The sequence below is a fragment of the Nicrophorus vespilloides genome, unplaced genomic scaffold (assembly GCF_001412225.1).
Source record: "Nicrophorus vespilloides isolate i.1.1-1 unplaced genomic scaffold, Nicve_v1.0, whole genome shotgun sequence".
Lineage (NCBI taxonomy): Eukaryota > Metazoa > Arthropoda > Insecta > Coleoptera > Silphidae > Nicrophorus > Nicrophorus vespilloides.
In genome coordinates this window covers 1-22341 of record NW_017096336.1, presented here as the reverse complement: position 1 = coordinate 22341, position 22341 = coordinate 1, and the positions used below count along the sequence as shown (strand labels likewise).

At 36.9% G+C, this 22341-nt stretch overlaps 2 protein-coding genes across 7 annotated transcripts; both read left to right on the top strand.

Annotated features, from left to right (window-relative positions):
- Window positions 1–448: 448 nt before the first annotated feature.
- LOC108556703 (synaptotagmin-11) lies at window positions 449–8671 on the top strand. 4 transcript variants are annotated; one of them, XM_017912912.1, is made up of 7 exons: window positions 449–708; window positions 838–927; window positions 5532–5788; window positions 6589–6812; window positions 6870–7242; window positions 8086–8403; window positions 8479–8671. In XM_017912912.1, the coding sequence occupies exons 2-7, from the start codon at window positions 888–890 to the stop codon at window positions 8596–8598; spliced, it is 1332 nt and encodes a 443-aa protein (XP_017768401.1). In that variant the 5' UTR covers window positions 449–708; window positions 838–887; the 3' UTR covers window positions 8599–8671. The 4 variants fall into 4 exon arrangements, with proteins under 4 accessions (XP_017768401.1, XP_017768402.1, XP_017768403.1 ...); XM_017912913.1 differs by having other exon boundaries at window positions 449–726; XM_017912914.1 differs by having other exon boundaries at window positions 449–927; window positions 8098–8403.
- A 2633-nt stretch (window positions 8672–11304) lies between these two features.
- Window positions 11305–21660, top strand: LOC108556700. Of its 3 annotated transcripts, XM_017912909.1 has the most exons (3): window positions 11305–11804; window positions 11932–12025; window positions 20663–21660. In XM_017912909.1, the coding sequence occupies exons 1-3, from the start codon at window positions 11549–11551 to the stop codon at window positions 20769–20771; spliced, it is 459 nt and encodes a 152-aa protein (XP_017768398.1). In that variant the 5' UTR covers window positions 11305–11548; the 3' UTR covers window positions 20772–21660. The 3 variants fall into 3 exon arrangements, 1 of the variants encoding a protein (XP_017768398.1); XR_001890829.1 differs by lacking the exons at window positions 11305–11804; window positions 11932–12025 and adding an exon at window positions 12914–12978 and having other exon boundaries at window positions 20663–20740; XR_001890828.1 differs by lacking the exons at window positions 11305–11804; window positions 11932–12025 and adding an exon at window positions 15076–15464 and having other exon boundaries at window positions 20663–20743.
- Window positions 21661–22341: the final 681 nt, after the last annotated feature.

Here is a 22341-nt window from a genome sequence, read left to right as displayed (position 1 = left end):
CATTTTACCGATTGAATTGTTTTTCGCAGCAGATGTTGCTTGACCCGATGTGAATGTATCTAAAGTGATTACGCTCGTTTACGTCCCATTTTCGTGCCGACCAGAGGAAATTATACGTTGTGGCACTTCTTGCTTCCCGAGAAAATGCAAAAATCCCCAACGGCATGTCCGGAGTCATCTCTTTCTCCCATGCGAATAGCAATGCATAAATTTACGCTGTTTTCTTTGTTTTTCGACTTGGGAATTGATTGGCATCTCTTTCCCACACACACACAGCTAGAATACATAGATGTGTGTGTGGGTGGGAAAGGCAAATGATTCATCGGTGAAACACAACCCCGGACCGAACGGGACCGAAGGGGGCGGTTCGTGCGACGCCAGGTCGCGGCGGCGGGGGTGGGCGTCGCGGCGCAAGCGTCGAACCGGCGATATTGATTCCGTCGCGCGCGCGCGACACACACACACATACACACACAACACCGCCGGATAGGAAGGACGAGAAGCGAAGAGAAGAGAGAGACGACGACGATACCTTCTTCATTGAGGAGGGCGCTCGTGTTATTTCTTGTATGTGTATGTGTGTGTGCGTCCGCTTCGTTCCCACCACCACCGAAGAGGCCGAAAGTGCTGATAGTACCATCTGATTCGAGTATCCATCCATCCATCCATCAGACACATCCCCCTCGACATCGACATCTCTCATCAGCGGTAAAGTTCGCATTTCGAGTGCGTCGTCGTGTCGCCGTCTCAAGTTGTTATTATTACTATTATACCGTACACATTTCTGTTTCTTGTGATTGCAAAAAAAAAAACCACCCATCCACCCCTTACATACAGACCAAGGAAACATAAAGAGAAGAGAGGAGTTTAGCGCCTGCTACGAGAAGATGGCAGAGGATGGACCAGAGATCAAAGCGATCGAAACGGGTGAGTGGTGCAGCAAAAACAATTGACCGTCAAAAAAAAAGTGACATTTCGGCCGCCTTGATTTTCGACTCGGCCAATGTCCGAGAAAACATCGATTCTTATGGCGCTTGTTTTCCTTTAATATTATTACATTAACAAATAGATCAATTATTTAGAGCGGAGACGCGAAGATGAATCACTTTCGTGACGCGGATCGCAAGAAGTGATCGGATCGGAAGGGCGCAATCAATTAATATCGCATTACTATCGATTTTATCTTAACAGACGTTTCTGCAAAAACGACTAATTCAATTTGAGACACAAAAAAAAAACGAACATGTTTTCTCCATTATTTCTCAACTTTTTTTTGGGGGGGTATGAAATAATGAAGTAGATGGAGGACTCTTTTTTTTTAAAATAGCTTCGAAAGCCTTTCGGACATCCGCGATCGATTCCGACGAGGAGAAAAGACAGACACACACACATACTAGCGAACACCTCGGGAGATGAGAAAAAAGAGGCGAGAGAGAAAGGGAGAACGTGTAAAACATCGACCACGGCAGGATCTTTAATACATCAGGTCACGAAACAGGATGGGGGGGAGGGGAGATAGTAAAAACGAAAATTGGCAATCATCCCTGTATCCAATAACAACCGTAAGGCGGATTCGTATTATGTAACATATCAATGATGACGACCGGTTGCTTAGAATATAATAAACATCGTTTGGAAAGGAATTATCAAACACAAAATATTGTAATAAGAAAATCCGAAATTGCGAAAATGACGCAAATTCGGTGCGCGAAACAGGGTGAATTTGGAGGGGTTGACTTCTGGTGACGAAACTTATTTCGTTCTCAGAGGGGAGGAGGAAATTAAGTCGCAAAGAGAAAAGCGAAATGCGATTTCCTTCCGAAAGTTCGGATGTTTGAAATGTTTCAAAGAGAGATATTAAAACTGGCAGACGCAATGCGAGCGTTTCGTAAAAGATTCGAGAATAAATTGAATGAGAAGATGTCAACGCGAAGTAAAGCGATGGACTAATTAAAAAGAAAACGAAAGCGAGGTTTTCGAAACGGTTCTCGCTTTGCACTCGGAAAATATGAGAGGACAACTTATGGCGTTTAGCGCTCGTAATGAAATGCTAATTCCTTTTGCCGTTGTCGTCGACGCTTCCATTAAGCTCCGACTACATGGAATTAAACGAGGAACAAAAATGCGCGGAATTATTATTCCTAACCGGATTACAACTGCTCGGAACGCAGACAAGCGGATTTCATGAAATCCACGAGAATCGTAAAACTAAGAGCTAATAAGACAATATTTAGTCTTAATTTTGACTCAATGGTTGATGAAATGATAACTGTATGGAAAAAACATATATTCCACTCTTTCTGAAAACGTTATGGTATTTCATTGAAATTGCCCCGCGGACATATTTCAATTTACTTTACGTTCCTGCGATATCCGCTATATAGGAGTATAGCAGCCTACCCCACGGTCGGGCATGTAGATGTGCATCGTATATTGAAATGGGGCGGGCGGTTCCATCGAACGCGGAAACGTTTTTAGTGGGTGCTAAAAGCGAACGCCGCGAGACGGCGGAGCGAAATGGGGAAAGGGAATCCCGGATATTTATGCTGCAAATGAAAGCTTCAACCCGTGTCCCCGGGAATCCCCCGGCCTAATGAGACCAAAATTTGGATCGTCGGCGGTCGTGTTTATGTCCCCCCAAAACTGTGCCCTAATGACTCCACCAAATTGCACTCAATCATTTACTAAACACAAACGGGACAGAAGGTACGTTTACACGCTCTCCAGATTTATGGTGGATGCGCCGGGCATGGTAATTTTACTTATCCAATTAATTTTATTCGACAATTTTGTGTATTAAATTTCAAACGGTTTGCGAAAAAAATAAGTGCTTTCGAAACTTTTTAACGCAAATTTATGCGCCGTGCAAGAGTATTTTATCGATTGGTAATTAAAATAAATGCGCGCCCTTTTGACGCCGGTAGATACCCGAGGAGTCACGTTCGAAGAATGGTTACAACAATGTATAGAGAAACACGAGTGAAACTAAATGGCAGTGCGCTCGAATGCATCGACAAAGTGAACGACGAAAATAGATTCGTTTCTTTGTTTGCGAACTAATTGATTCTGCAGCAAACTTCAAAATTGCAAAATTGCATACGAAAATACATAAAAGACATGAAATCAATACGAAAAACTTGTAATGGAAAAAAATTGCGTATGCAAGAAACGCAAATGAAACGTGATTTCATTGAAGTCACATTGAATAATTGAACAGAGTCGTGTAATTCGTAGAAACTAAATTGGCAAAGCACGTCCTACGTATGCGTTGGAAATGCGCTTTGAACAGCGTCGACAAAGGACTCAGTTGTTTGGAAACAATCGCTTCGACGGTGAATCTATTTGAATGGAACGAAGTTGAACTGATTCCGTTGACTTTTCGCGAACGCCAAAAGTTCTGATTTTGAAAATTGAAGTATTTCAAAGTAAAACACACAAATAGAACTAAATGGATTACGGAGACATCAATTAAAATTATGATATAGTGAGTTTTGGAAACAATATTTGTTAATATTTTAACACAAATTATTAATTAAAATAAACTTACATTTAAAGTCATCTTTAATTGAAGGAAGTCTCAAGTCTCGAAAATGTAGCTAAACTAATCGAACGAAAATGCGGCATAAAATCACGTTTACAAAGAGAGCCTTAAAACAAAACAAACACAATTATCTAAGTTATTTTACTTACCAAATCTGTAATAAATAAATATACATTTTAATAAATAAAATTGAAAAAAACTTATTCTTAATAAAGTTTCGTTGGAATATAGTTCATTACCATTTCCCCGTTTTATATGCGGTTTGCTTAACGGCGAACGAAACTCCTTCGACTTTCTTTTTTTTTGGTAACTGTAAAAGGCAGTAAAAGAACCCGACGAATTGACGTCCTTAAATATATACGCGACTGCAATTTTATTACGGCACAGACACGAGCATGTGTGTAAGTTACTATTTTTTTTTTAGTATTATTACGTTACGGCCCTGCGCGGGTTTACTGCTCCGCCGTAAAAATGGAGAAGAGCAGATGGAAATAATAATAAAAAAATGGGCTCACCTAATGCAATTCCGCCCTTAATCCGCACATAAATTAATTCATTAACTTTTTTCCCGGATGTGCGCAACCGAATTTATTTTCTTTTATACATATATTCGCTTGAAATTGCAATTTGAGAGAACTCACCGGCTTTAGATGAAGTGAATGGCGATTAACCCCTAATCCGATTATCGTATACAACCATCGATTTAATATTTTTTTATGATTGAGTTTTCCGCGAAAGTTGTGTAATTACTTTGGGAAACAACCAATGGATGTAGGCAACCAAGCGAACTGGTTTCATTTAATTTAAGCCAATTCTTGCTCATTAGCAATCGGCCAGAGATGAGCCATCTCGTAAATTGCTGTAACTTAGTTCGCGCTACCCAAGAAAATACCGGTAATAATTTAGGTTGTTAACTATTGAGTTGATGTTCCTCTTAGTCTGGTCTCTAGCTCATGTCTGGGGGGAATCCCCGGCGCAAGAGGTCATCGAGACACGCAAGCTCCTCCACTACGTCAAAGTGGGAACATCGCCGGAGGAGTTGAAATAAATTATGTATGCTATATATATGTATATAATAGGAGACAACGAATACACTCATTGCATTTCCTCTATTTAGGATCAACCTCTGGCATTCCAGATTAAAGCGAATGTTTTCTAAAAACATCTGCGGAAACGCAACGCTCTTCCGCTAATTAGATTTACTTAATCACGATAATTGCGAGAGCGCTGCGCTATTTATAAAGTATACGGTTTCCGATGCTGTTTGCATACTCGCTTTAATTATTACTGAAAAGCGGAGCGAACTTTTTGTTGATTCGCCGCCGGTGGCGAACGAGAGCGAAAATGCGAGAGAGAGAAAGATAAAATTGGACCAAAAAAAAAATATGCGACAAATGTGCGAACTTCATTAAAGTTTATAGGCAACCTACGAGACCGCATCCATAATTTAACGACTAACGACCGAATTTTATCCACGTTAAACTTTCAAAACTCGTTCAATTATTATTAGTTTTCTACATCGCTCTTGCGGCCGTTCCGCAATGCCGATAAATCATGTTGAATAATTTATGAATACGTCTAATAAATGAAACTTTTATATATAATAAATGCCACAATATTTATCCTTAATTGCCGCTATCCACTTAGTATAAATTGAGTGGAGAATTAAGATGATTCACTGCGATTCCTTCCTTAAATAATGAATTTATTATAGCGAATTACTTAGCATGGTAATGGGGATTATATACTAAGTGTTATTTTACAAACAAGCAAAGAGTATATAGACTTATTGCGTCGCAGTTACGAAGGTGGTATAAATATAAATAGTGGATGCGCCGGGCTTCAATTAAAACTTATTTACAATGTGGAATTAATTAGTGATCCATTAGCAATCAAAACTTTTGTTCTAAAAATAAACGTTAAAAATAAAGTAACAAATGAAACGCTTACCATGTTACAACAAAAAATAATTTTGTTTTGTTTTCTGCAGCTGTGGATACGCCGTTAACTCTGATCGTAATATGCTTGGTGTCGGCTATTGTCTTGCTGTTCCTGGTAGCGGTGACATGCTTCTGCTACCGTCGTAACCGCCGTCTGCAGAACGGCAAGAGGCACGGGCCCGACCAGCCGTTGGCCTTCCACAGCCACAGGAGGCCGACGGCAGTCAAGAGCCCCGCTGGGACAAGCACCTCGCACTACCTGAAGAAGAGCCCCAGTCCCACCGGACCAGCTAGATCACCTCCTGGGGTAAGCACCATCCGATCGATATGATTCTAATAAAGAAAAGTGTTAACAAATGCAAAACATGTTTACATCAAATTTTGTTACAAACTTGTATCGCAATAATTCAACATTTTAAAAAATAACATCTTCTCCTTTTAGTCGCCTTTTACGACAAGCAGGAGTTACTTTGGTCGTATTCTTTAATAATCATTTGCCCCGAACCAAAGAGCAACTAATCTAACAAAATTTGAACAACATAGAAATTTGTCTCATTAAAAAAGATGAATTAATTTTACATCAATTACATTGCAAATGCTCAATTGTCAATCGAATTGAAGCCATTATTTTATGTCAACGTATATTTGTCTTTCGATGAACTGAACATTGCGCTCAGTTCGATTTTCCCATTTATTCTAGTTTTGTTTTGCTTTGCGAGGTTGAGAATTGCATAAATTATTTCGTATTGATTCGAAGTGTTACGTTGTTGCATGCCAACCACCAACCCCCTTTCCTTCTCCAAGGCTGAGTAGCAGCAAACAAGCAGAAGAAATATATGTAGAAACAATTGTCATGTATCTCTCAAAATCGTCTGTTGTTATCTGAACAGGATGATGAAATCGATTACATAAAACTACGTATTCTTTTTTTAAATAGCACGTGCCTCGTGCGCCTTATCTTTTTCTATCATCTTTTTATGACATGTCATTATCTTCAAGTTAAAAATAATGATCATAATTTCATTAATATTCCAATTAGAATATGATAGTTTCAAAATTTAACGCTTTGATAATAACTATTGTAAACGATTATAATACTTGTTGTAGATGTCTGGACATAATACTCCTAGTCCGACAGGGAGTATGCATGGCGCTCTGGAGGCAGGTGTTAATGGTAATATGGGGATGGTAGAGCCTCTGCCGATGCCTCCAAAGAACGTCTTCACCACGGAATCGGAGATACACTCTCCCAGCAAGGAAGAGATCGAAACCAACGAAAAGAACTTGGAACAGAGCGCTTCATATCTCGGTCAGCTCGTATTTAAGCTCAGGTATGAACAATGGAAACGATAAAAGTATTGGTGATGGTAAAACTCACGTTTCTTCAGATACAAGCACGACAAGAACGCGCTGATCGTATCGGTGGTGCGATGCCGCGATCTTCCTGCGAAGGATCCGAACCTGGGTTCGAGCGATCCCTACGTGAAGCTGCAACTGCTACCTGATAAGCAGCACAAGGTGAAGACGCGCGTTCTCCGCAAGACCCGAAATCCCGTCTACGACGAGGACTTCACCTTCTACGGCATCAATTTCAATCAACTTCCTGCGATTACTCTGCACTTCGTCGTGCTCAGCTTTGACCGTTACTCTCGCGACGACATCATCGGGGAGGTCTTCTGCGCCCTCAACACCGTCGACATCACTCAGGCCGAGAACCAGCAGATGGCGTTGTCTCGTGAGATTCAGCCAAGGAGCTTAAAAGTGAGTAGCGATACCCAATAAAAAAAAAATGCAAGCAAAAACAGAAGGGAAAGACACAAAAAAACTGAAAAAAAGACAAGAATCGATTGTTATTATTTATAGTTAATATATTTTATGGACAAGTACACAGACCACACACAGCCACCACCACCCTCCCCCCTATGTCTCTTTGAAATATTGTTTGTGAACCTGACCTCCCTTCACGACACGACACCCCACCTACCACAACACCGACATGCAAACACCCACTTTAGGCTTTTTCACTACCTCTCTGTACTCTCGTAAAATTTGTAACGCTACTATATTATATATATAAACACACATACATATATGATATGGAAGACGAAGGAATTCTAAAGAAAATATACGTTTGTTTCTAAATTTGGACTATCTCTCTATCCATCTCTTTGGCCTCTAAATTAGTTATTTAGTCACCTTCACCTTCATCACCTAAGTTAGGGTTGCCACACGCAAAAGTTGTCCTTGCTAGAAAGTAATTTAGTAAACATTTGCATTCATTTGTTAAAATTTGTGTAACGTTGCGAGTTGAAAGATTGATATTATTAGGGCACAAAATAACAACTGGCGATAGATGATTGTGGGTGGTTTCACTTTATTAAAATCGAATAAAGCTTTGATGATTATAATGTATTAGTAGTGGGTAGAAGGAAGGTTGTGTGGATGAAGCAAAGTGTCAAAATGGGGTATATTCGATCGGTGGTGGATGGGGTGTGGCAACCCTAACATAAACGATCGGGCGAGCGTTTTTGTTGCAAAGAAAAAACAACAGAGCTTCCGTTTCTTCCGAATCATAAGGTTCCAAATAACGTTTTAATTTGTTAGATAAAATCGCAGGGGCGCGGCGAACTGCTCGTGTCGCTCTGCTGGCAGCCGGCCGCCAACCGTCTGACGGTGGTCGTCCTGAAGGCCCGAAATCTGCCCAAGATGGACGTGACCGGTCTTGCCGATCCCTACGTGAAGATATACCTGCTCTACAACGGTCAACGCATCGCCAAGAAGAAGACGCACGTGAAGAAGCGCACCCTCAGCCCCGTCTTCAACGAGAGCTTCGTCTTCGACATCCCCAGCGGCGGCGATGGTCTCGAGCAGGTCAGCCTCGAATTCCTGCTGCTCGACTGGGATCGCGTCACCAAGAACGAGGTTGGTTCTATCTTCTACCACTCGAAAGTGATCACCCAGAGCAAATTAAATCTGATCGTGCGGTTTTTGTTTCAGGTGATCGGAAGGCTGGACCTGGGAGGACAGAAATGCACGGGATCGGCGTTGCATCATTGGAACGAGGTGTGCAACTCGCCTCGGCGCCAGATCGCCGATTGGCACAAACTGCGCGAGTAAAAATAATGCGATCTTTGTTCATCGATCGATCATGGATCGGAAGATTACTTAAAGAAACGAAAGAAAAAAGAAACATACAAACAAAATCGGCACAAAACAAACACGTTTCTGATCGGTGGAAACGAAGCGACGTATTTCCCCATCTACCCTCTCTTTAAACATAATAAAAATATCTGTAATAAATGTAAAACTCACGTAACGAATATACAAACTAGTATATATATACATTGATATTTAAACGTAATAGCAACATATTAGTATATACAAATATACAATAATCGACTGTAAAGNNNTTCATCAAGTTATCACGAATATTAATATTATTAAAAGAAGTAATAGCTTGTTTGAAATGCCATCATGCCATCATTTAAATCAAAATTAGATAACTTATTCACCAAAGTTAAAGTTTATAATCTCGATAAAATGTTTGTTAATGATACACAAAGTATAACCAAAATAGCTATAAGTAAATGTGTTATAGAATCAATTAGAAATAACTAATAAAAAGTTACTAATTTATAAAAATAACTAAACAAAATTATATAAACGAGTTTCAAACATACTCGGCTTCACGATTTATACAAATTTCGTTTACCCTGAGACGCGCGCCGAATTTGCTTAGAATTTAGCTTTCTCGAACCACGAAAGAAATAAAACAAACATGATATACAAAAATATAACTCAAACAGCTAGTGTACTTAGTTTTAAAGTAGTTTAAATGTAAATATCGATGGAGGAGAGGAGAGGAAGTTGATGTTTTCTCGTTAATTTTTGTTACCAACTTAAGATTATCGTAATTCTAATTAGCTTAAAAAGCGGCGACACCGAGATCGGAGCTTTTAACTGTATAAACAAAACAAACAGACACAGATTATATGAATATATATTATATATTGAAAGAGAGAAAAAAAAGAAGATATTTATGGACGGATTTCTTAAGTAGTTTGAAACGAGAATGCTCATTATAGCAAATAGTTTATTGAAAAGAATCAGTAGCTGAAGAAATATATTATATATACAAGAAAAAAGAATTATATATATTTTCGTTTTTATTTTTATAAGATGAAAAAGTTTAGTTTGCGTTTTATGAGAAAAAAAAATAATAATAATGCGGGAGAAGAGAGCTTTGGTTTCGCCACAGATTAAAATAAAAGAGAAAAGAATACAAGGGTTTGTGATATATAGGCTTAAGCAGTGTACCAAGTACCGATAAACAAAAAGATAAATTTCCGTTTCGTTCTCGAGTCTCGCATGAGTTTTGTTGTGCGTGTAAATAGATTTTCGATTGTTCGTAAATCTCGGAATACAAACTGGAATACGTCCTGCGATTGAGTGGATTAGCATGAATGGTATTTTCTTTTTTCGTTATTTCATTACAACTAGTACGTAGCGTGTAACGTGAACTCACTAAAGTAAATGTGACAAGAAAAAAAAAATGTCAGAAGTAAATATTGATACGTATATTATTAGATAGATTGATATGTAACGCTTATTAAAATGAATTTAAATGATAATCTAAATAAAGGCGAGATAAGTATCCTTTCTTAGCTGACGTTGCTATCATTGGCCGAAAAACTTAGTAATGAAGACACGATGGTTTGTTGCCGACGAACGCTCAAACCGGTCTCAGAATAAATATAGCTTAACGCACTTATTACGACTAATATTACTAATACTTACATTAATATTGATACTATCTACTTTAATTGTACCCTCTCTTGTTTAGCGGAATTATCTAACACACTTACGCCCCCAAATATCTAAATTATTGTACGTGTATATAAATATATTTGATTAATAAATGGTTTAAATGGTTTCCCTTCAAAACGTCTTCTATCCTATATTTAACGCATTTTCCAACTTATCTCCAATTAATTTCCTTGTAACAAAATACTACTATAAATCAACGTTCAAATGAATTGATAAACGAAAATAAATGATAAGAAAACACTACTTAAAATCGAGTTGCATAATAAATAAAATAAAAATATCTGAATGCAAATATTCATCTCCTTTTAGTCGCCTTTTACGACAAGTAAGGGACACTCTGGTTGTATTCTATTCCCCAAGCCAGAGGGCATTGCTTATGTATTATGTAATATTTTAATTTGAATAAATTAGTGAAATTTCAATTAATTATATTTCAATTATAAATGTATACATAATACTAAAACTGTTTACATTACTAATTTCTCATTTGCAAAAGTTCAAGAATTTAAATTGTCCACAATTAGGTTGTTTGTACGCCTATAATTTCCGTTGGATGGCGCCACAGTTTAATTTAACCGTTAATTTTAAAAATTCCAAATATATTTTAAACGCGCTTCGCAAAGTTTCCTATCAAAATACGTGCATAATTCAACGTATGTTAATTGGCTCGAGATAATGTTTAAACTTGCAAATAAATCGGCTGTTTGCGTGTGACTTTCCAAAAAGAAAATCTTCGCTGCGTAAAGATTTTATATTGTTTCGAGATATAAAATGTGTGTTTATAATTAAACTGTATTTACACACACGTGGTAGTAGTTCTGCCGAAAGGTAAAAAAATGTAATCGAAATCGTCCCTACCTCTTCTACATCACCACCACCACCTCCTCTCTACATCGCACTACGTATGTATATTTGTACATTTTTATTTCAAATTTAGAGCCAATTCGTTTTGCGAGTTTTCACACGCACAGCAGTCGTTGAGATAGATCCGGAGGACTTTATCTAAATCCGAGATAAATAAATATAAATATATCTATATATATAAGGTGGTGATAAGAGGAGGTCGCAAAGCACTCGAGATTACGTGCGATAACCGCGCAAACACCTGTTCACAGCTGCAGGTGTCGTAACGTCGTCATCGTCGTAGGTGTTGTGTTCTTGTGTATTCTGTGGTCGCGTGGTGGAGAGATGAGATGAGAGACGCGGTGGACGTCGGTACCGTCGTGTGAAAATAGTTGTAATGCAAAGATTGCCCGCGATTCAAGTGAACAGTGTCGCGATGGTTTCGGTGGAGCAAGTGGCAAGTGTCCAAGAGGAACACTCTTCCGTGGTAACAATGCGGAAGAGCAGAAGCGATACGTCCGAGGCCGGAAGCGATGCGTCCGAGAAGTCGAATTCGCACCACAGCCTTGGCAGATCTTTAAGATGGAAGCTTTCCAGGAGGTGGGTCAACAGAACCATCCTCATAAGATCGCGAAGCATAGACCCCGCTTACGGTGAGTTTGCATGCACACTCAAGGACGTTCTATTTTCGAACAATTTATAAATACGCACTCTTCTCCTTTCTTTTTCATCGTTTTCCGCGCGGAATTCTACATCTGTTTATGTCTCTCTTTTGCTCAGGTTCCAGGCGATCTGATGACGAGGCTGAAAAGGGACCGAAGGCCAGAAGGGCCGTCTCCATGAGTCCCTTCGCCAATAAACGGATTCAAATTCCGTGAGTTCTAATCGTTTACCTCAAATTTCACAATATTATTCAATTATAATTTTATCCAGGCACATATTAATAACAACATTTGTTTACAATTCTCAATTTTACAAACATTTTGAATGAATTCAACACAAAGTTATCTAAGTATCCTTTACATAAAACTCAGAATTGGCACAAACACAAGTATCTCAGCACATCCATTACTCCGCATAATTCCCGGCTTCATTTTAAAATAGTTAAACTAGTTTATAAAGTGTTGCAAATGCCTTTACAAATTATTTTTAATCACATTTTGTATATAAACATAAAAATTAATTAAAAATATATACTTAATGTAATTAACCTTGACATAAAAATAATAATTAGTATGCAATAATTTATAATAATATTTTTAAGTATGTCAATATTTAAACGATAAGCAACTTACGTAACTATTAATAATTATATATAGAGAACAAGACGTATATTTCTAAATAACTAGAGCCAATAATTTAGATTGTTTTTCTAAATAAAATTATGCCTTAGATTTAAAAAAATAAATATTTATATATACAATAATTACAATCATTCAACCTCCATAACCAATTTATTTAATGATAACGAGAGAATAATAGATATTGATGTAATAAAAAAAAACAATCAACAATATCTAAAAATAAACGAAATCATCAATTTGAATATAATAGCATAGTCACTTGCTATGAAATACTGTTTTCTAATCAATTTATAGAAGGACCTTTAAACATATTATAATAAAAAAAAATAGATAAAACCACAAACTTTGATTTTATGGCGCTAAAGAATTGCGATTGATGTCGTTTCCATGGTAACATGCAGTTATTTGGTAACGTTGCATGAGAATCGACTTCCACGGATGTAAGGAAAAGGGCCAGTCGGCAAGATGTGTTCGCGGTGAACGATCAAAACCAAAACAAAAACTTAAAAGACGCCTCCTATACGTAAGTCAAATTTAAAGTCAAAGTTAAACCATAGTAACCACTACACGCCATTGGTTTATATTGCTTAGCAACAAAGCTACAATTTAGTATCTCCCCTCGCACCGCAGTCGCTTAGACAATGTCAAGATCATTGTAAGGAACGTGCAGAAACCAAAATAAAAAAACAAAAATAAAAACACGCGCCGCACGTATCGATTTGATTCGAATGATTTAGTGCGATGGGACAAAGGTTTGCAAGGTACGGTGAAAATCGTTATTTCCGTCCAGACATTCGCTAAAATAAACCGCGGAATTTTATACGACGCGCCGTCCGTCCCCTTCATGTCATTCCCGACTTTGACACCGAACGTCCCGTGCAGCCGCAGGCGCTGCCAAAACGGATCGGATTTTACGAGGAAAACATAAACTCTCCGGAAATTATTTATCTGTTTCCATCCGGTTTCAATGACCTCACAAAGTTCCGGATTATCGCTAGTGCAGAATATTTCATACAAATGAAATTATTGTTTTATGTTTATGAATCTCTAAATTTAACTTAGAAAATTCAAAAGTATTACGTCCTTGCACACGGGACATCAAAGAAATTTATAATGCGAAATATCGAGAGAGAGAAAAAAATAACAAAACAATAACGGCAAAATGATGAATTATGAATCGACGTGTCCGTGAATTTGGGCCAATTTCACGGACCTCCCACGCAAATAGCAAACGTTGAATGAACGAAATTTTCTTTTGTTGCCTCGCCAACGGGGGAGGAGAGGAGAAAAACGGAATGTTTTCTTCAAGTAAACGCGAAATTGTTTTCGCTCGGAACCCATTCGTCCGTTTTATTTTCGAACCGACACAAAACCAGTCGCATTATTTTATTCATGGCCATTGTTGCTGCTCTCCATTCCACAGCACCTCTCGCCACCCACCCCCAAACCAAGCACCCACCCTCTTTCAGTGAATGTACGTATGTGTGTTATGCAGGAGTATGTAGCAATGTAAGGCCGCTAGTCAGAACAGTGAGATAGAGAGAGAGTGAGAATGGGGACGAGAACAAAGGGTGTGCGTATAGTGTTTGTGAGAGAAGGAGGAGGTGTTTTCAACGCCCGCGATTCTCCAAACCCCCAGAATTCATCTCTCGCGCACTGGATGGAATCAATAGTTGCGCGCGGTCGCAACCAACCACCATGGGCGTAGATGGGGAGAAAATGTTACGTTTCTAAATGAAGGAGTGCCTTTTTATCAGATTCCATGATTTTTTTTTGTTATTTGATAAATCACGTTTATCAACAATTCCAGTAATCATCTATTACTAAATATAGAAAACTATAAGGATTATATTTACTAAAATCAATTATGAAAACAAAGAAAAAAATGGTGGATGCGCCTGGTAGACGTAGTATTTTGTCGGACAATTATATCTATTAATAAAACAGGGAAAAATATATTTCCAATGTTAAATGAAACATGTCACGTATCAAGGAATGAAACATTAATTATTTGGGCAATTTCCTTGTAGGTAAATAACTTTATTTTTGTAGCAAAGTATCGAAGGAAATTAATGAATATAACAGGTCGAGTTCTCGATAAACACGTTTAATAATATACGTTCAGAACATTCCAGTATCAACAACCGAACCACCTCCACCCCGCCATGGTAACAGTTATCAATAACTAATTCGTTCGGCTCGTAATTATTGTTACATTAATTCCACTCAATCATATGCACACGCACATTTACGGACAGGACAACAAAGGACATTTATCAAATAATTGTACATTGGAGTGACGCTTCGAGTGACATTTGACGATCTCAACGACGAGCACTTTGAATAAATGCACAACAAACGACCTTTATATTTTTACAATGACGAAAAATGAAACATTTAATTTACAATTGTTGATTGATCATTTGTACAACTCAATTCCCAGTTGATTAATTTATTTCTGTCTATTGCTTTTCATTAAAGTAATAGGATCGTTTTATTAATGTACGTTAGTACCTATTAAAATCAAATTGTATATCAAAATATATGTTAAATTATTAATGATATAAATAAATGTTGAATTTGAGAATGGTCCATCAACAGGATACGCCACTGCATCCAGCAGCCGGGTTGGACCATTCCAGGATACGACAGATCGCAGGATCCGCGTCGCAGGAACGCGCCGTTTGGGCAGAGCGCGATCGCGACCCCACGCGTCACATTAACACACTGAACCAGAAACTGAAGAAACTAGCCCGCCATTTCGACACGAAAATACTCACAAAATCAGTACAGGACACTCACAAACTGCAATACAAACACTACAATCGCAACTTAAAACAAATAATAGCAACAGATAATCAAGTTCACGATCACAGACGAGAAATACGTAACGATTTGAACTCATCCCCGTAGTGAATTAAAAAAAAAGATAATAAGAGCCACCTGAAATCGGGCGGTGGGTGGAAATCGCGTGTGTGCGAATCGGACGCTCCTGGAACCAGGCCAAAGGTAATTATTTTATTGTAATTATCTGGGCACAAGATATGGAAATTCCGCGAGGGCACTTCATCAAAGGCGCAGGAAGTGCCGCTAAAGAGGAAACAGGGATGATGGCAAGGGTGGTGGTGTAATCTGGCGCGTGCATCTATCTAGTCCGAAAAAAAAAATAGAAAAAGAAAATTTAAAATAAAGTTACGTAACCTTGTCTCGTCTCTTAAGGCGATGGCAGTCCATGGCAACAGGAAATCAAAAAAAGAATCGACAGACGTTACCATGGAAACTTAAAGTTGGACGGTTTTCTCGAATGTCAAATTAAAGTTTAAAATATCGATCCACTTCCATTATATACATTAAATCACTACATTATATTGAAAATAGGACGAGATTCAAATAATATTCAATTTCTCTAAATATAATATAATAGAATAACATGTTTTTTTATGTAGTTTACCTAATGAAGACCAATTACTTCTATATTATAATCGCGTGTTCCTAAAGCTTTTAGTTATGATTGACATTATTTTATTGTCAAATCTAAAATCAATCAGAAATATAATATAAATGAAATTCTCTAAAGTTTCTCAACGAATAATGATAGAATGATGCAATTCTAAATCGAGAGCGCAGATCGGAATTCTTCCAAACGACATTACAAAGTAAATATTGTTAAAAGCAATAATCACAGGTAAAATGGATGGAGCGAACGCTGTTCGGTATCAAAGTGTTTTCGAGAACGTTGCTTCACAATTTATTACTAGAGATTTTTATAAAAGACCAAAGAAAAGAAACAAAGCAACAAAAATTGATTCTCCTAAATTTTCCAAAGTTAACTAGAACTGAGATTTATTAACATAAACACATTTCAGTTGAATTCAGTTCATTTTTAAATCAAATCATTTATTTTATTCTACCTGCATTCAAGTTCGTAAAACTATCTCATTTAATAATAAATCTATACTTTAATTGTGTTGTAAAAATTTCATAAATTACATAATCGAATCTTATACTAATTCTTATTAGATACATGTATTTCTAATAAGAATAGATTATTCAAAAGTACATAACATAAAACTAATACATAAACTGAAAATAAGTAAACAAGACAATATAAGAACTTTGTAGTAGCAGTGAAATTAGTTGTAAGTAGGAAAGTTCTTACAGCACTCAAAGTATTGCCACTTCTTTCCATTAGAAAACAACAATAATGATACTAATATATAATGGAAACACTTATTGGGTGAGCGTTTCCAATTTTGCTGATTGCACACTTCGAACCCTGAACCATTTGCGCAAAAAGGTTTTCAATATCTGCTCAATTCTTAATCTCATAATCGAGAAATATTTAATAGGAAAAGGATGCTCAAAAATTACATAATTAAAAAATCGATCGATCCCGGATTTAGTCCTCATTTCCGGCCCATTGGCCGGTACTGCAATTCCATTTCCGGAGAGATACGTTTGCCAAACACGCCAAAAAATCAATTCCGTCTCTAATTCCCGATTAAGTTAATTTCCAGTCAACGAATGCAAATAAATGTAATTAGAAAAAATAAAATCTAATAAGACAAAAAATAAAATTTTGTATTGTCTATTTATGGATGAAATAGACAAGTTGTACCAAATTTTGGATGATATATTACGATTAAAGAAGAAACTTCCCTAGAACATAAACTATATACATTTAATGAATATGGTAATGAAAACTAATAAAAACAGTGTTTTTGTAAGTTAACCAAAATTGTAGTAAAGTTAGTTGAATTTGTACTAAATTTAACTATCTATTTCATTATGACTAGTCAATTAACATAAGAAAACTTTTTTCATTCACTCGCCTCGATTGCCAATGAACTTGAACAAAGAAATCACTTGAAAGCAAAAGGAAATAAAAGCGAATCAATTTACTCGTTCAATTACATAAAACGCATTCAGTTTAATTACACCGCACATTCTAAATAATAGATGTCATTCCCCGTTGTGACATCCTCCCTTCGCTCACGACTAAAGTTTAAAGTTCGCATCCTTGGCTCGTTTCCATTACCAACACCACCCATTCATTCCTCATCCTTTTCCCATTTACTTACNNNNTTTCACCCTTTTTCATTTCCTAAGGATTCCCTCGACGCGGCGCCGACCCGGGCAGGCGCAAAGCGGGAAAACGCGAAGCACACCGGCCGCGATCCAGTTTACCGGAACCTTGGCGCGACGGCCGTTTACATAATTGTGTGTTCGTTTGCGTGAATGAGCACCGAATAAGGCATCGCCAACAATAATAATAATAACAACAACAAGAGTCGAAAAGAAACGGCAACAATCAAAATAAACTTATATTGAGCACAGAAACAAAGAGGTTCGCGCACTTTCAGAGGGAAAAAATGTACACGACCGCATGCATTATTCACGTGTAAGTATGGATCACCGTTTTAACAAGGTTCAGTGCACCGGCGGTGATTAGGGTTTAAAGTCGCGAATAAAAAATCGGATCATTACCACGTTACCATACTTCGCGAATGAGAATAACCTAAGAAGAGAGCAGACAAACTTCGAGAGTCCCTTAACGGAAATCGACTTAGTCTCGCAATCGATACGAACACGGACGTTTCCTTTTTTTAGCTGAACGGACAGCAGTTTTAAGGATAACTATTTGGTTGTGTAATCAAATAACTCTCAACAACCACTTATTATACGAACGTGGTTCAAGGCATTCACACTTTTAACTTATAATTTAAAGTCACCAATAAATATTGCTATTATTTTAACTCGACTCGAAACAATCATACAGAATCTAAACTTGATGACTAGTCGTGATTCTTTCTATACAATATCAAAAAGTTTAGATTTTTTTTAGATCCCAAATTGAACAAACATAATTAACAAATTGACAAAATCACTTACTTCTTTTCAATCCATATCGACATTCTATAATTTGCAGTTGTTGAAATCAGCTCCTCTGCACATTGTATCTAGTCTGAAGAGGATTCTGTAACAATTAAAAAGAAATAAAGTTAATAAAATTCGGTCATTAGTCCATTGATCGTAATAGACCCATTGAAAAATTATAATAACAATTTGAACAGAAAGGCCTATAGTCAATAGATCTTTTTGGCTAATTATTGTTATTGAATTAAAATGTTTAACACATTAAGGACGGCGCTTTTCGGGTTGTCTGCCCCCAGAAAATTTTTCGTGGACGCCTATGGACTGAGTGAAAAGTCAATCTTACGTCAATTATAACCTTCAAACGTTTAAATTTTTCTTATACATTTTTTAATGATATTGAAGCAATTTATAACAATTGTGTGAAAAATATTGAAATTTTCATTCAATTCTATACTTGCTAGGAAAAAGTGCTATAGGTTTTATAATAAGCAATAATAATAATTGATTATTGCAATTTCTATTCAAGTCGAATATATCATCATGTGCATATTCAAGCTCTAAGCTATTGTATTTGAATAAATGAGCAATTTTTATATATCTGCTTATGATAATCATATTGTATTTTTAATGCCGTTGCGTTTTGAATGAAAATTTCAAATATGTTTCGCAAGTTAATTTGTAAAGTATGCCTAAATTATGTCACAATATCACGTATTGTTCTAAATNATCAGTGGCGTACATAGCAACAAAACTATTATTTATAATTAATGACCCACCGGTGGGTCATGCCGTCGTCAATGTGTTAAAAAAAATATGTGACTTTAATAATAAAAATTATTATTTTTGAAAATTTTGCTTCAATTTGAAATTATAAAAGCGAATAATCAATATTTGTCGATTATTAGAGAGTGGTAATAAGATGAGAATAAAAATCGCCGAAAATCAAAAGTGCGCATTGTCAAACAAACAATCACGTGATGCAAACAAAATGGAAATCATGTCAATCATACAAAAGAAAACCGCAAACATAAATAAGAAATTGACGAACATTGATAGGTTTCAATAAAAGCAAAGATTACTCACGCTCAGCGAATTGATTTCCTTCCCAATTTGAATTCCCATTCGATCGCATTGAAATAACAGCAAACAGAGCGGAGATTCACAATCAAATGCATTTTTGCAACAAACAAACAGCGACGCGCACAACCGACTGAGCGACGTGAAGTTGCACTGAGCGACACGAAAATGCCGCTCGCTGATTGGTTGAATTCAAACGCAGACGAGCTCACTATTCGAACACGGGAGGGGCGGCCGCACGAAATCGCACGTGTGTCGAATTGCATCGCGCATTTAAATACGAATCGAATTCGAATTGCATCTCAAGTGCATTCAAACTTAAAGAAAAGACGATAATCGTCAGATATATTGATTTAATTTAACTGTAATCACTATTGTATGAACAAAACAAAAGAAAATAAACAATTAACACAATGTAATTATTGATTTTAACTTTGATGAGAACCGCTAGAGTGCATTAATGACAACAAATTCAATTACATTGCGTTCTAATTTATTCATTTAAACTTTAAACAAAGCTACCGCAAAATCCAATTACATTTAATGTATCCGAACTTTAATTAACAATAATTAAATATGAATATCATTTGAGATTATCAAAATTCAATTAAAAATTTATAGTAATTGTTTTAAATGTTGCTTTCAAATCAAATTTAAAACAAAAGTTTTCAAACCAGAATAGAAGCATCGATCTATTATTCATGTGGAATTTTTCTATTTTTAAGCCGCCATTATTATTTATACATCATGCGTATACGTCATTCCGTCCTTTTGATGAACACTTTCACAATGCGACTCGTTTATTTATATAAACGTATGTATATGCATGTTATTACGTACGAAAAGTTAATTCATTATCTAAAAAGCTTTCGCATCGATCGATTATCATAACTTTTTACTTTACCGACCTACGTAAAAGATGATGAGTATATAATTAACTCATTTTAATGCACACAACTGATAATTCCAATAAAACAAAATAAAATGTTGGTACACTTGGATATTTTGATGATCGGTTTTGTTTTTATAACTAAAATCAGATGGCGTTCGTCTGAAGATGCAAGCATGCGTTTCCGGATTATAAATAAACACAAAAATTGCGCTAAATTTAGTTCAAAAGACGAGTTTTTGCCAAGATCAATACTTTTGATTTGATGGCTGCACCGGATGCGATTTCCCTTCATTTCGATCAACCGATGATTGTAAGTAGTGGCGATGATGATTTTGATGTAATTTCGTGTGTATTGTTTTAGACCGTGTCCGAGCCCGTCTCTGCTGGCCGAGGATCCTCCGAGCAGCGAGAATGTCAGCGATCTGGAAGACGTAAGGGGCCCGAACGATCCCGCGCTCCTAAATGGGTAAGCCAAGGACAGAAATAGTAATAGTTCGCAATGATTGATAGAGAAACGAAAGTGTTCGGTGTTCTCTCAACCTCCACACAAAACAACATACAAAACAACATACTCAAAAAAAAACACACACAACGCAAACAAAGAGGAGAGTAGTCATGGTAACCCAAATAAATAAATTACTCTTCAGATTGACGCAGAATTCGGTGCGTTGCGAAAACTCGAGGCGATCGGAAAGTGAGAGTGGGAAACTAGTTTTAGAGAAACGGGGGGGACAAGGACGACAGCCTCCGAAATGTACCAGAACGTGCGTGTTGTCGCCGTCTACGATAGACCAATATATCAAATCGAAAAAAAAAAAATGAAACGCAACAAAAAAAAACGTTAAAATTTATAGCGATATTTTAATCCACTTTGATATAATCACGTTTCGGACTCAGTCGAAAACGCGTCTGTTTCTTAGTCCAAGTTCTGTTATCCTGCGACGCCGACGACGAAATGGACGAGGACGACCGCAGGAGGCGCTTCAGTTTCCCGGCGATGCGGGTTTTCGTATTTCCCGCGCGTCGCATTTTCCGCCGGCACTCCACACCGAACGGATACAAGTAAGCCACGAACGAAAAAAGAAAAGAAGAAACAATTGAATTTAAAATAGACTTTCCACACTTAATTAACGTCTCTGCTGTATTTGCGTTTTTTCATAAATTAAACCGTCAATCACGACAGACACACGGCAAGAAATGACCGAACAGGTGGATCCAATTCAAAAGTTAAGTTGGCGTAATTGAACGAGTGTCAGTTTATTAATGATCGGAAATAACAACGACGAAATGAAACAAAAGAAAGTTAATTTAACAGCTGCGGCGGTATCGAGTGACGTTTGCTTGTCAGTTTATCGGAGAGGCGGCACTTTGTGTAACGATCACGAAGATGAGTGGAATTTAGACCGAAAAGATGTATTTCGGGAAATAGTTTTTTTTTTCATTCGATTTAAGTATAGATATATTTAGACTATTTCCACATCTAATATGAAAGGCTAATTTGGTTGCCAACAAAAAAAAATTACACCTTAATTTTCACTAAAATAGTTACGTAATTATTTAATCAAATTATGAAATGGAAATAAACTAAATAAATCAATTCAATTGAAAATCTAGATTGTATCTACTATTAAATAACGCACGCACATTAGATTACGATCGAAACTCACTGGAGTATATAGTTGCATATATTCTTATCCACTTGCAAACTTATGCAACGCTCGGTCTATGTCAGTGGTTTCCAAACTTGAAGTTACTACGCCTACCTCAAAAGTATGTAATCATTTGGCGCCTCCCCAAGCCCCTTCATTTCATAAAAAGAACGCGTATTACACCCAAACGGCTAAAGCCACAATAATATATCGATACTTGCTAGATTCCCCAAACATTCAGCTTTCATATGCATCTTTAGGATTCATTCTATGTATTATAGTTTTCGAGAAAATTTTGCTAGATTCCCCAAACATTCAGCTTTTATATGCATCTTTTGGATTCATTCTATGTATAATAGTTTTCGAGAAAATCAATGAAATCTAAAAACAC